This window comes from Microchirus variegatus (genome assembly GCF_963457635.1).
Source record: "Microchirus variegatus genome assembly, chromosome: 22".
In the NCBI taxonomy this organism is placed as follows: Eukaryota; Metazoa; Chordata; class Actinopteri; order Pleuronectiformes; family Soleidae; genus Microchirus; species Microchirus variegatus.
In genome coordinates, this window is record NC_139823.1 from 18716041 (window position 1) to 18732345 (window position 16305).

The following is a 16305-nucleotide window of genomic DNA, read 5'->3' on the forward strand; positions in this document are numbered from 1 at the left end:
TGGCGTTTTAGTCATTTTTCTTGGGGGGAAAAAATACGTAGAATCCCGCGACAACAAATCAATGAAAACAGACATTAACGTTAAAAAACAAACAAACAGAAACGTTATTTTATGACAAAGTTAAGCTCTGAACTACCAGATTAGGAGGTAACGCGTGGTGAAAATGCGATATTGTCATCGTCCTTTGACACGAGTGTAGCCCCCTGTGCTCTGTAGCGCCCCCCTAAGGTGAAACGAAGTTGCACCAAATTTCCCGAAACGTGGTGGGAACATGTTACGGGACAAGACCAACAAAACAGTCCATGCATTTCAAAGTTAACGTCATTTTTAAAAAAATGAACGTAACTCCTGCTGATATTTTGTCACGTGAACGACCGCGTTCCTTTAACGCTGCTTTAAACGTTACTAAAGCTGCTGTACGCAACGTTTGTCCATGTTGTTATTGTTATGATTATTATTATGCCTTTATTATTTTGAGGCATTTTGAGGGTCAGAATTTCACGGTTTCAGGGTGTTTTGAATATTCCGTCAACAAAAACCGCGTCCGACGTGTACGTTAAATATAACGATATTATACGCAAAAACCTTCCCAAACCCAACGATGAAGTCACGCGTCCATGAAGAATTACACACTTATTTATGCAGGGTTTTTTTTTTTCCTCAAGCATGAACCACATAAAATCCAAATATGTTCTATTTATTTCAAAGTTTGTCTTTTTTTTTGTTTTGTTTGTTTTTTAAATGAAATTAATAAAGTTTTCTTTAGTTAACGGGTAAAAACAGCAGTGAAGTGTCGGCCGTTTTTCTTTTTGTACTTCTTAACTGTCATCAATACAACAAATTGGAGTTAAAATTAACAACTTTATACACGGTTTTATCTTTGATTTGTGGGTCATTTAGACTTCAGGTATATTACTCGTTTAATCCTCGTGATTTTAATGATTACATTTTGAGGTGAAGTTGATGTAATGTCCTCTGAAGTCATGGAAACCAGACTGTGTGTGTCTGAAAAATGAAAATAATTCCATTCATTCTATTTTGTCCTTTATTAACGTTTTAAAGCGTCGTTGTGCATTTATAATTCCCACACCAAACCCCATAGAGAAAACCAGTGATTTTAGCTCACAGTGGACACAGGAGCTGCTGGTCCGCTGCTGCCCCGTGTGGTCGCTCTGTGTCACTGAGGGTTAATCCGGACGAAGGATTTCAAACACAGAATTTGACGGAATAGCACGTCTGATCTCACCGACGGAGGCAGCGGTGGATCGGCGACTCCTGTGAACTCCTGTGTTGCCGTGAAGTAAAATCGCTGATTTTCTCTATGGGGTTTGGTGCAGGGAGAGTGAGCCGTTGAACTTGAACTTTAGTTTCCAGCGAAACGAACGTTCTTGTACTTGCGGCATACTGAGGACCAGTGAGGGTTTTTAACCAACAGAGTGAGGACATTTTGGCCGGTCCTCACTTTGTTTTCATTGAAATCACTTCCTTAGGTTGCTATAACATGCTATACTCGATTTGTCAAAAAAAAAAATCACATTTTGGACAACATAGTATAGTATGACGTTTTTGTCAAATTTTGGACCAAAAAATGTTGGTAACATTTTTTTTTCATTTTGGTCGACATAGTATAAGTATGACGTTTTTGTAAAATTTTGGATAAAAAATTTTAGGTCAAATTTTTTTTCAAGTTTTGGACGACAGTATAGTATGACGTTTTTGTCAAATTTTGGACTAAAAATTTTTTGTCAAATATTTTTTCAAATTTTGGACAACATAGTATAGTATGATGTTTTTGTCAAATTTTAGACCAAAAATTTTTGGTCACATTTTTTTTTTCATTTTGGTTGACAGTTTAAGTATGACGTTTTTGTAAAATTTTGGATAAAAAATTTTAGGTCAAATTTTTTTTCAATTTTTGTACGACAGTATAGTATGACGTTTTTGTCAAATTTTGGACTAAAAATTTTTTGTCAAATATTTTTTCAAATTTTGGACGACATAGTATAGTATGATGTTTTTGTCAAATTTTAGACCAACAATTTTTGGTCACATTTTTTTTTTCATTTTGGTCGACATAGTTTAAGTATGACGTTTTTGTAAAATTTGGATAAAAAATTTTAGGTCAAATTTTTTTCAAGTTTTGGACGGCAGTATAGTATGACGTTTTTGTCAAATTTTGGACTAAAAATTTTTTGTCAAATATTTTTTCAAATTTTGGACGACAGTATAGTATGATGTTTTTGTCAAATTTTGGACTAAACATTTTTTGTCAAAGATTTTTTCAAGTTTTGGACCAAAAATTTTTGGTCAATTTTTTTTTTTTTTTTGTCGACATAGTATAAGTTTGATGTTTTTGTAAAATTTTGGACTAAAAATTTAAAAAAAATCCAAAAAGTTTTCCAGCCCTATTTGCTCTGGGGCTCTACCTGCAGACATTTTATGGTACTGCAACCAATAGTTCTTTTTAGATGTCATTTATGAAGTTGATATTTGTTACTGTGTTGATTTATAAAGTGGAAAATGCTGGTCCTCACTTTGTCAGCAACCCAGTCCTCAGTATGCAGCAAGTACAAGAGAGTGTGTGTGTGTGTGTGTTTGTGTGTGTGTGTGTGTGTTCCAGGTCTGGTCCTGCCTGACTGGTTTGTCGTGCCGTGTGTTTGAACAACACGAGGACGAGCGTTAATCTCACCTTCAGTTGTTCTTCTGAGTCAGTGTTTGATCATCATGACGACGAAGATCCTCATCGTCATCGCTCCGGTACGGAAGAGGATCAGGGCCATGTGTGAACTGACAAAAAAACAAGTCAGATTATGAGATTAAAGGTAGAATTTGGAGAAATCAACATTCGGAGGAAAGAAATTGTAAATTCTGAGGGGGGAAAAGGCAGGATTTTCAGATTAAAATCCAAAATTCTGAGGAGACAGTCAGGATTCTAAGAATTGAGTATAACAAATTCTGTGAGGGAGAACAACTCAGGATTGTGAGATATATTAAAGTTAGACATCTGCGAAACGTCTGAATCCTGAAATTAAAGGTGCTAGCTAGAGTAGCCATTTGAGATTAAATGTAGAATTCTGAGTGGAAAAAGGCCGGATTTTCAGATTAAAATCCCAAATTCTGAGGATAGAAAGTCAGAATTCTCAGATTAAAGTCAGAATTCTCAGATTAAAGTCAAAATTCTAAGAATTAAGTGAACATTCTGAGGGAAATCAACTCAGGATGGTGAGATAGATTAAAGTTAGACTTCTGAGAAAAGTCTGAATCCTGAGATTAAAAGTGTTAGCTAGATTAGCCATTTGTGAATGAACACACAGTCCAGACACACTGGGATTATTGCACAAAAATGACCCCAGTCATATATTTAATGACAGAGAAATCAAGAATAATACACTGAAGAACATAAAATGTATAATAATTATACTAATAATCATAATACTAAATACTTATGTATATACGCACATACATAAATATGTATGTATAGTATAGTATACAAACCTACTACCTTAATGTGAGTTACAAGGGAAACAATTGAGAGTAAAGTCAGGATTCTAAGGTTTGATTTTCACGTGTGACCCTCGTCCTCTTCCGTACTCCTCAGATTGTCCACTTTGCCACACCCATGAATGCCAATATTGACACTGAGGCCTCACGTGCGCATGTGCGTGACGATGCTCAGTGTGTGTGTGTTAAATAAATGTACATTTTGAGTGCAGTGAGTGAGGAGCAGTAAAAACATGTCCTCCTCTTCCTCCTCTTCCTCCTCTTCCTCCTCCTCCTCCTCCTCCTCATCAGACTGAGGAGGCCCAGCCCTTTTCTTTCTCTGTGAACCGGCTTCTTCCTGTGTTTGTGCCCTTCTCAATTAAAGCTGCGTCAAGCTGCGCACAAGCAGGCGCGCCAAACACCGGAAAGCGTTATTGGACTGTCAAAATAAGAGCGGGAACTCTTCCACTACTTTCATGATATAAAAACGAAAACAAAAAACCATAAATTTAAGGGTTTAGACTTGTTGAAAAATGATTTAATTTTGCTTTTTACATTCAAGAATCAATGTACTTGTTTTAAAACTCTTCACAGAATAAATACTTAACTATAGAGGGATTAAAGGACAATAATTGTGTAATTGTTAATCTGTATACGGAGCTGCTGAAACCCTGTTCTCTCCCCACTGTGGGATAAATAAAGCTATCTTATCTTATCTTATCTTATATCAATATGCTTAAAGAGCGCAATATTTCATGTATTGTTGTTAATGTACACAACATTGTTGTTCTGAATAGTTTTTGTATATATACATATATATATATGTATATATATATATATGTATATATATATATATACATATATATATATATACATACATATATATATATATATGTATGTATATATTGCCTTGTTTATCGCGTCACAATATATCACAATTTATTTTTATCGATTATATTGTGTTTTATTTTGATCTGTGTATCATATCGTCAGATAACCTAGTTGAAATTGCGCTTCTGATCAAAACCAGAGCCGATACACTAAAGAAAAACTTAACCAGTGGCTCAAAAACAGATAAAATACTTATTTTAAGGAAGTACTTTCACCTCTAATTAAGGGTAAGTGGGTACTTTATTGTCATTGTCATATTCCTGCACATTGAAAGTAAACATTTACTGTCTTAAGGGCATTTTTTCCTACTATTTTTAACTTGATTGTTTTTAACTAGTACTGCTAAGTTGGTTATTGTTTTATTTATTTATTTTAGAAAGCACACTGGTAGAAAAGTGAATATTATACTTTTATTTTTTTTTTATAGTACAATTTAGCTATACTTAAAAAATAAAAAAAAATCCCAAACTATTCCTTTCATTGGAAACAACGAAGGTGGGGCTCTTATTTTGAATGTCGTTAGCGGAAGGCTAGTTTTCCTTGCTAGCATTGTCTCCAGTGGCATCAGCCTGGAGAGACAGCGGAGCTCCTGCTGCCTCCGCCGCCGCCGCCGCCGCCGCCTCAACATGGAGTAGCGACGTTCACAGCCTCGACTGCCCGAGAAGAGAGCGACACGACGCGGCTTCTGTTCGCCTCCAATTCCACCGCGGAGAGACCGCAAATGAGCCAGCGGCTAACAGGAATTCTGCGCTAACGCTAAAGGGGAAAAGCTCGGCTTTTATTGGGAAGATGGCGAACGACTCTCCAGCCAAAAGTCTAGTGGACATAGACTTGGCTTCGCTGCGGGTGAGAACGAGCCGCGGAGCTCTTGTTGTTTCACGGTTTCTTTTGTCCGCGTTTAGTCCCAGTTGCTCGACAGAAGCTCGGCGAAGCTAACGGGAGCTAGTTTTACCCCCAGTGTGTGTGTGTGTGTGTGTGTGTGTGTGTGTGTGCTGTAAATGACCGCTGAGCCGTAGCGAGGTGTTGCCACTGTCTGCTTTTCCTTTGTTCGAGATGCGATTGGCATGTTCGGCTGGAGCAACAGCTGGCTCACACACACACACACACACACACACACACACACACACACTGTTTATCACCGCGATACACGATATTATCGCACACCGCGAGCAAAACGCACTCGATCGGCGTGAATGTCCGTTGTCGGGATAAAACCGTGAACGGAGAAAATCATCGTCAATGTTTCACACGAGTGAGACTTAGAAACGCAGCCCTAGCTAGTCAACATACAGCTGTAGTGATTTATTTTGAAATGCCACAAGGTGGAGCTCACATTTCGGGACAGGACGATGCACGATGTTATTGATAATTTCTAAAAATTGCTAACTCAAAACACTTGCTCATAGAGGATTTCGTTCAAAATCGGTAACATTTCACATGACCGATTTATTTAGTAATGCATTCTATCTTACCAACATACAGTCCTAGTGTTTTATTTTGAAATGCTACAAGGTGGAGCTCACATTTCGGGACAGGACGATGCACGATATTATTGTTAATTGCAAAAAAATTGCTAACTCAAAACACTCACTCATAGAGGATTTCGTTCAAAATCTGTAACATTTCACATGACTGATTTATTTAGTAATGCAATCTATCTTACCAACATACAGTCCTAGTGTTTTATTTTGAAATGCTACATAGTGGAGCTTACATTTCAGCACAGGACGATGCACGATATTATTGATAATTGTGCATTTTGTACAAAATCTGTAACATTTCACATGACTGATTTAGTAATGCAATCTAGCTTACCAACATACAGTCCTAGTGTTTTATTTTTGAAATGCTACATGGTGGAGCTTACCTTTCTCAACAGGGCGATGCACGATATTATTGATAATTGCAACAGAAAACACTTGCTCATAGAGGATTTTGATCAAAATTGGTAACATTTCACATGACTGATTTATTTAGTAATGCATTCTAGCTTACCAACATACAGTCCTAGTGTTTTATTTTGAAATGCTACATGGTGGAGCTTACACTTCAACACAGGACGATGCACGATATTATTGATAATTGTGAATTTCGTACAAAATCTGTAACATTTCACATGAGTGATTTTTTAATGCGATCTAGCTTACCAACATACAGTCCTAGTGTTTTATTTTGAAATGCCATACGATGGAGCTTACATTTCGGGACAGGACGATATTACACAATATTATTGTTAATATTGTTATTGCCATAAAAACAATTGTGAATTGATGTTAAGTAAATGTAGAAAATTACATTTATAATATTTCACATTAGTGACATTGCAGTTTAGCTCGCTTCGTAATTTGCAGAGCCACAAGGGGGCGCTTGTGTTTAGGAGAATGGGTTGATATAGAATATTATCACTGGTGAGTGAAAATCATGAATGATAAAAATATATATAAAAACTGTATTTTATGACCTGAAACTGAGTGTGTTGTTGTTGTTGTTGTTGTTGTCGTCGTCTTTCCAGGATCCAGCCGGGATATTTGAGTTGGTGGAGGTGGTCGGAAATGGCACCTACGGACAAGTTTACAAGGTCAGTGGATTTCTTCATGTGTGACTGTTTCGTAAAACTGATGAGATTATGACGTGAGATTATGACTTTGTGTTTTGATGCTTTGATGTCGATGAGTTTGAATCACTGCGATGCGTCATCGCCTCGCTTACGTCACTGCTTCGACTGCTTCCTGACACTAATGTGTCATCACTGGACCAAACCCTGCTGCTGCTCACCTGACGTCTCTGTCTGCAGCTCAACCAGATTAGCAAAGATTAGATTAGATTAGATTAGATTAGGTCTTAGACTTGGGATATTGTCATATATCGCGATAAAGTACCTGTGATTTATAATCCTGCATTTAAAGGCTGCCAATAAAGTCGTGAAATACACTCAATATTATATATATATATATATGTATGTATGTATATATATATGTATGTATATGTATGTATATGTATATATGTTTGTATATATATATATATATTTGTATATATATGTATATATATGTATATATATATGTATATGTGTATATATGTATATGTATATGTGTATATATGTATATGTATATGTACATATATATATGTGTATATATATGTATATATATATGTATATGTGTATATATGTATATGTATATGTACATATATATGTATGTGTATATATGTATATGTGTATATATATATGTATGTATGTATATATGTATGTATGTATATATGTATATGTATATGTGTATATATGTATATGTATATATGTATATATATATGTGTGTATATATGTATGTATATATGTATGTATAGAAATATGTGTATGTATATATATGTATGTGTATATATATGTATATATGAGTATATATATATATGTGTATATATATGTATATATGTGTATATATATACGTGTATATATATATGTATATATGTGTATGTGTATATATGTGTATATATGTATGTTTATATGTATGTATATGTATATATACATTAAAAATACACGCAATTGACAAAATTATATTTAAAAACAGTCACTTAAGGTTTAAAATCAAACGTGTTATGGCTGCAACTAATGGATTATATATATATATATATATATATATATATATATATATATATATATATATATATATATATATATATATATATATATATTATAACGTGTTCCCATAATAATTGAGTTTTAATGATTTCTTTGACATGGAGCAAAATATACTTAACGATTAGTTTAGTAACCGGTTAACGGTGGATTAAACGCACAATCGCTGCAGCCGCGATCGCTCCTGTTATAGCAGAATTTGACCGTATTTATAGTCAGTTATTTATAATCCATATATGGCGGCGTATACAGATATATGGATTAGATTTATATCCTCCTTTAAATCAGGACTTTTCCTCTTCACTGAACGGGAAATCCCACGTCCTTTTCTTTCCCTTGACCATCTGCTCCCGGTGTCACGTTTCCCCCCCGTTGAAATGTTAGCATCGCGGCTGTCGACTGACGCGGTCACGGAGGCAGAGCTGCTCACACACACACACACACACACATTAGAAATGTGGCTGCTGTGGATTATGACCTTTGACCTCTGTGTTGTGAGAAAATAGAGAAAACGTTTTGTTTTCTTCACGTAGACGACAGATGTCGCCATGTATCGATATGTGACGTGATCGTTTCGCAATGTATCGGTCATCACGGAATAGTTGTATTGTGATATTACCGGTATTATGATATTTCCAGTATCGTGATATTATTGTTGTATCGTGATATTATCAGTATCGTGATATTTCCAGTATCGTGATATTATTGTTGTATCGTGATATTATCGTATCGTGATATTATCACATCGTGATATTATCACATCGTGATATTATTGTTGCATCATGATATTATCACATTGTGATTTTATTGTTGTATCATGATATTATCGACATCGTGGTAATATCATTGTATCATGATATTATCGACATCGTGGTATTATCGTTGTATCATGATATTATCGGTATCGTGATATTATCGTATCGTGATATTATCGCATCGAGATATTGTTGTATCATGATATTATCGACATTGTGATATTTTCGGTATCGTGATATTTTCGGTATCGTATATTTCCGGTATCGTGATATTTTCGGTATTGTGATATTTCCGCTATCGTGATATTATCGTTGTATCATGATATTATCGGTATCATGATATTATCGGTATCGTGATATTATCAGTATCGTGATATTTTCGGTCTCGTGATATTTCCGGTATTGTGATGTTATCGGATTCGTGATATTATCGGACTTGTGATATTTCCGGTATCATGATATTTTTAGTATCGTGATATTTTTAGTATCGTGAAACTATCGGTAGCGTGGACCGTGTATCGTATCCAACCTATTGTGCTTTAAAAAAAAAAAAAGATGTTTAACCATCCAGTCGTCATGCGTACGTCACGTTACCGTAACTCCTCGACCGTTTGTGATATATAGAAAATTCGGAAACGGGAAACGATGGACTGACGATTAGCTATTTTGATCATGGATGAGTCGGTTTGAAGCTTTTTACACGATTAAAACCCGATTTCTGGTTGTTTCAGCTTCTTAAATGGAATATTTTCTTGGTTTCTTTGCTCCAGATAACAAAGAAATCATTAAAAGATGTAATCATTTTGTTTTGTGGACAAAACCTGTGATTATTATTGGTAAAAAACCTTTTGTTCTGTCGACGAACACAAAATTATTCAGTTTTACTGATTTCTTTGTCGTGTGGAGCAAGAAACCCCAGAAAATATTCACATTTAAGAAGCTGAAAAATGACAGAAACATGAAAGTATTCACATTCTGTGACACGTTTTATTGAAGTAAGTGATGTTTTAAGACTCAGTATTTTACATTAAAGACAAAAAACAAACATATTAAAGCATATAATTGTACAATTATCACAATAATGTCATTCAGGCTGCGGCGATTAGTCGGAAACTATTTTTTATTATTGATAATTCTGTTTTCGAGAGGTTTTTTCCCACAGTTTTGTGGCTTTACAGCTTCTTAATGTGAATATTGTCTGTGAAAGTGAATGATTTTGCATTTGTGGACAAAAACAAGATGTTTGAGAACGTCATTTTTCACATATTCTGACACTTTATGGACCAAAGAACAACGAAATCATTCAAACGTCACGATTTCGAGGTTTTTGGAGAAACATTTGCTGACATTTATGGACCAGACCAGAGTCCACGATGACGTGTTCTGATGAAAATAACTGTGATTGTGAGGAGAACGACGACAGTGAATGTTTAACCCTCTGAAGAAAGAGTGTGTGTGTGTGTGTGTGTAGCAGCTGTCCACGTTCAGACAGAACTCTGACAAAGCCCAGTTTGTCCGCTGGTCTTTGGTCCGTCTGTCTGTCTGTCACTCGGCGAGTTAAGAAGTCAGTTAGACACAGAAAGGAGGCATTTGTGTGTGTGTGTGTTGTGTGTGTGTGTGTGTGTGTGCAGCATTTGAATAATCACCACCTACCCCCCAACTGAAGACAGGGAGGAGTCTCGTCTTCTTCTTCTTCTGCCTCTGAGGCTTTTTCTGCTTTGTCAGGTCACATTTTAAGCCCCCCCCCCTCACACACACACACACACACACACACACACACACACACACACACACACACACACACACACACACACACACACACACACACACACTTCTCTGTCAGTTAACACAGTGTGACCAAGCGTCTCGACTCTTTGATTCCTTTCAGACATTTGCATTTAGCCACAGGAAAAAATCCCTTTTATTGCATTGGGTTTTTTTTTACTCTTAACAAATTGTGTTTTTAAACATTTTTATATGACTGCATAATACGTATTTTAAATCAGGGTTTTCCTCATCCTGGTCCCAATGACCCACTTCCCCTGTATGTTGTTGAAAGGTCAGAGGTCGCAAGACAAGTGCTATCGACCAAAATTGTAAATGTTGTTATTTGGAGCAAAGAAACCCAGAAAATATTGATATTTAAGAAGTTAAAAAGTCCAAATATCTCTGAAAATGAAAACCTTTAAGTTACATTAAGTCACATTAAGGGCCAATTCCAATTCCCTTAATCTTAACTGGCCTCAAAACCAAGTGTTGAGGGTTATTTTGTCACTTAGAAATGGGACACCCCTTAAATGCAGATACGTCTTCAGACTGTAGGGGGCAGAAGAACGCGAAAGCTGCGTCCAGTCTGTCAACTCCAAAAAAGAAGAAGAAGAAGAAGAACACATTTACGTCAGGATTATTTGTTACGATCCGTTTGTCAGTCAAGTTATTAGTCAGGTTGTCAGTTAGTTATAAGATGCAATGCATTCTGGGTAGCCCTTGCTCCCAAGGGTGGTCTCGGAACATCTCAATATTGAGGGCGATACAGCCCTTAAACTTGACCCTCAACTTAATTTTTCTGAGAATCGGGACAGCACTTGGACTAGAGGGAGAGCATTTTTGAGATTGAGGATTAAGCAAGGAATTGGAATTCACCCTAAGTGCTTTCACTGATTTTCTCTATGGGGCTTTGGTGCGGGAGAGTGAGCGGTTTACAAACTTCAGTTTCCTGTCAGGAAAAGTCCGTCAAACAGTGAAACAAAGACGCGAACATGTTCTTAAGATGTCGTAGACTTAATCCTGTGTATATTTCAAAACGTGGAACATTTTAAATTCTGTATAAAATCGCAAAATAACCCGTTTAATTAGCGCATTTTGGACGCGACCGTCGTCCCTGACGTCGTATATGCAGCCACGTCCACCACTTACGTTTAAAAAAAATGGCCATTAGCAGCTTCGTCTCTGTGCTATTAACCGGCGAGTGAACCGTTTGCTCTCAAGGCTTTAGGTATTTTAAAAATAATTCACTAAAACCCAGAACAAAGGGATTCTCTCTCTGTGAGATCTTCCTCCTCCTCCTCCTCCTCCTCCTCTCTTTATCAGCTGGCCTTGGACCAGCTGGCTCAGGTGCCTCTTTCTCTCTCTCTGTGGACGTTGGGATTAAGAAACAAGAGCAATGATAACACACAAGAAGTCATAACTCGTGAAAAATTGTGCGTGGTATGCAGTGGAAGATCCCCAGTGCTCTGTGTGGAATGACCATATATGGTCAGGCTTAAAGGGCCCCCGAGCCCCTGCTGCTCTGTGCCCGCCAGTGGTTTCATCCACTCATCACGTCTCTGTGTGTGTGTGTGTCACCAAAACAACTGCAACTATACACTGTGTTATCACTGTAACTGACCTCAGTCCACAGATGAGGACGTTTGTCCAAATACTGATGATGTAATGTTATAAAAATGGGATTAAACCATTCTAAACATTATGTGTAAATGTGACAGAATGCGTCGACGCACAATGTTAAAGGCGCCATATGTAAGAATGTGGCCAAAAACGGTTACTACATTCAAATTCAAAACACCGAGGTCTTTTAGGTTTTTTCGTTTTCTGACGTAACTGGCAACCCGTGGTTGCTCGGCAGCTGAGACTCTACTGACTGCAATGATTGGTAGACGACTGTAGGTGGCGCCACATGCAAAAACGATGATTTGCGGGTCTGCAAAATATTTTTTTAAATGCAAATATTTTGTCTGTACTGTTGTTGTTGGTGAGTTCAGTTTGTTATATGAACATTATTCCTGAGTCTCTGTGACATATTAGGAGGATTTTATGGCCACTTGATTTACATTTATTACATAATGCACCTTTAAAGTCATGGAAACATAACCCTGAAAATATACACAATGTAACAACACAACCAGAACAAAATGTAATGTAACAAAAACATGACTTGAATGACAAAAGAAAAACACAAATATGTTGCTAACTTCACAAAAACAATACTTGCATTACAAAACAAAATGTTAGAGCATGTTGTTATTGTTACAAAAATATTCTACTAAAGTTCCAGAGTTGACCAAAATATGTTGCAATGTTGCAAAAAAATTTACAAAACGTTTCCACGTTATGAACAGTGTTACAAAAATGTTACTAGTGTCACAAAACATGACTGTTGTTGTGATGTTAGAACATGTTACAATGTTACTGTTGTTACAGATGAAACGTCAGCGCTGTGTTAGAATGTAGCCTTTGAACTCTGCGTGCTGATTGGCTGCTGAGCTTTAGGTCACAAACCCAGTGATGTTACACACACACACACACACACACACACACACACACTCGTCCATGTCTTTTGTCTCTCGCCCACACTGACCCTCTCTCTCTCTCTCTCTCTCTAATGGATGTCACAAGACCGACAGCGTCTCCTGACCAACTGCACACAACTTTGTGTGTTTTTGTGTGTGTGTGCGTGTGTGTGTGTGTGTGTGTGTGTGTGTGTGTGTGTTTGTGTGTGTGTGTGTGTGTGTGTGTAGCTCTTTGAGATGAGACACAAAGTTGCTGACTCGTCCTTCCTCCCTGACTCTGTAGCTGAAGAACTTTTCAGAAACATCACGTCGTCTTAAATCAGGACATTTGTTGTAACGTGAGTTTGTGACGTTTGGTTTTTGCTCCTCGTTTTTATTTTAACACTTTTAGGACGAGGACACATTAGAAACATGAGTTTAAAGATGGCAAACTGTGGACTAAAGACCTCCTTCTCCTTCTCCGTCCTCCTTTACCTTGTTCTCCGTCCTTCCTTTTCTCAATCCTCCTTCTTCTTCTTTACCATCCTCCTCCTTCTTCTTCTCAATCCTCTTCCTCCTTCTTCTCTGTTCTCCCCTCCTCCTCCTCTTCCTCCTTCATCTTTGTCCTGCTCCTCCTTCACCATTTTTGTCCACCTTCTTCTCCTCTCATCTCCTCAGTTTCATCCTTCTTCATCACAGTTCTTCTCCTCAGTCTCATCCTTCTTTATCACAGTTCTTCTCCTCATCTCCTCAGTTTCATCCTTCTTTGTCACAGTTCTCCTCCTCATCTCCTCAGTCTCATCCTTCTTTATCACAGTTCTTCTCCTCCTCATCCCCTCAGTCTCATCCTTCTTCATCACAGCTCAAAAATCTCTTCCCGACTTCTTTCTCGTCTCTTCAGTCTCATCATCTCAGTTCAAAGTTCTCCTTCGTCCTCCTCCTGGATGCTTCCTCTCTCTCCTCCTCCTCCTCCCTTTTTTTAAAAATAGAGGTGCTCCTCTTCCTAACGAGCCGTGTCAAAGCTAAACAAACCTGGTGTTATGAGTTCACACAGTGAAGGAGGTGAAGAACTGCTGGGTGCCGTCACGGTGTGGTCCTTCACAGAAGGTCACTGCTGTGTGTGTGTGTGTGTGTGTGTGTGTGTGTTGAAGATGTGACGTGACCTTTGACCTGACAGAGTGTGTTTACAGGTGATTAAACAGTCGGGGTCACGACCTTCTTTCTCTTTCACCTCACGGCGCAGCAACTCGACACGTGAACACACGTCCAGTTATTTAAACAGACACGGGACACTTTCTATTTTTAAAATTACGGCCTTTTTACGGCATTTTAAGAACCAAAAATGCTGCTTTTTTCCCACTGGTGTAGACTTTATAATATAATGAATAAAATAGAACCTTTTACACTGTGGCCTTTGTGAACCTCCATTCAGTTTTAAAATGATAAACTGCTCTGAATTTATCCTCAAGTCTTTTCACAAAATGATCGGTCAGCAGTTCCCAGCAGCCACTGCTTTATATTAACACACACACACACACATGCAAACACACACACACACATTCTTGTACTTGCTGCATACTGAGGACCAGCATTTCCACTTTATGAATGACATCTCCAAAGAACTACTGGTTGCAGTACCATAAAATGTCTGCAGGTGGAGCCCCAGAGCAGAAAAGGGCTAGAAAACATTTCTTGATTTTTTTTTTTTTGGTCCAAAATTTGACATAAACATCATACTATACTATGTCGTCCAAAATTTGAAAAAATAAATTACCCAACATTTTTGGTCCAAAATTTGACAAAATTGTCATATGGCGTCCAATTTTTTTTTTTTTTTTTTAAATTGAGTATAGCATGTTATCGCAACCTAAGGAAGTGATTTCAATGAAAACTAAGTGAGGACCGGCCAAAATGTCCTCACTTTGTTGGTTAGAAACCCTCACTGGTCCTCAGTATGCCACAAGTACAAGAACACACACACACACACACACACACACACACACACACTCACACACACTCAGCCATGCTGCCTCCACTCCACCTCCCCACAGATTAGGAGAAGATGCAAAGAAGCAGAGCAATGAGTGCACACACACACACACACACACACACACACGCACACACACAGACGTCCAGGTGGATGTGACTGGACGACGTATTGATTTTTAGTCCATTATCAAAAGTCTAAATCTCGCCCACGTCTATAATAACAAGACATCTGCTGATTATTCTCACTCTCGCATAAGTTTGTGTAAAGCATTCACTCTGCCACACCAAAACCCCATAGAGAAAATCATCGATTTTAACATCACAGCCCACAGCGTGTGGTCGATCCACTGCTGTCTCCATCGGTAACTTCCAATGTCTTATTTTGTAAAATTCGGCATGAAAAATCATGCATTTTGAATTAATCCAGTGACACAAAGTGACCACACGAGGCAGCAGTAGAGCAGCGGTTTGGTGGGGGAGAGTGAGTGGTTTACGAACTTGTTTTTCCAGGCAGAAAATGGCGTCTAATGTTTAGATAAAGCATCAAACACTGCAGATTATATTCGGTAAGGCTTTTGTTACGTAGCTGTAATCTGTCTCTGTTTTTGAGCGTTCAGCACCGACTGTGTGTGTGTGTGTGTCTGTGCTTCGTCCGACCACAGGTCCAAACACACACCCTGAAAGCCCTCAGTGTACAGTATGTTGACCTGGTTAGAAAAGCCAGAGTAGCTGCTGAGTGTGATTGATCGTGCATTAATGTGGAAGCTGTAGGGAGTGAAGGATCTGTAGTAAAGTGCACGGGGGGGGAAACAGAGACTGGACTCCCTCCTCCCTGCTTTGTCCACAGACCACTAATGACACTACAGAGCATTACAGATCACTTCTGTTCACCCGAAAACATCAACTGCTGCTTTCCTGAAAACTGCTTTTGATTTGTGCTTCGTCTTAACTCTGAGACCTGGGTCTCGTCCACTGACGCTGAAACACTGAGCAGCTCGTATACAACCTAAGAAGTCCAGTGTCTACTAACCTATATATATATCTACAGTGTGTGTATATACGTGTGTATATATATATATACATATATATTTATGTGTATATATATATATGTGTATATGTATATATGTATCGCGTTAATTTGTGAAACTATTATGTTATAATGAGAAACTATCACGTTTTTTCGAGATGAGATGTTTTCTCGTTATAATGAGAAACTATTTCGTTATAAGATGTTTTGTTGTTATGAGAAACTATTATGTTATAATGAGAAACTATCATGTTATTACGAGATAAGATTGTT

General features: G+C 37.7%; 1 protein-coding gene across 4 annotated transcripts in view; it reads left to right on the forward strand.

Moving 5' to 3' along the window:
• The first annotated feature begins 5105 nt into the window (after positions 1-5105).
• LOC310943111 (mitogen-activated protein kinase kinase kinase kinase 4-like) overlaps positions 5106-16305 on the forward strand; it is a 47654-nt gene continuing 36454 nt past the window's right edge. For all 4 annotated transcript variants that reach the window (XM_083908625.1, XM_083908626.1, XM_083908627.1 and 1 more), the window contains exons 1-2: positions 5106-5217; positions 6884-6949. In XM_083908625.1, the coding sequence (XP_083764751.1) occupies positions 5161-5217; positions 6884-6949 (123 nt within the window). In that variant the 5' untranslated portion in view covers positions 5106-5160. The remainder of the gene's footprint in view (positions 5218-6883; positions 6950-16305) is intronic.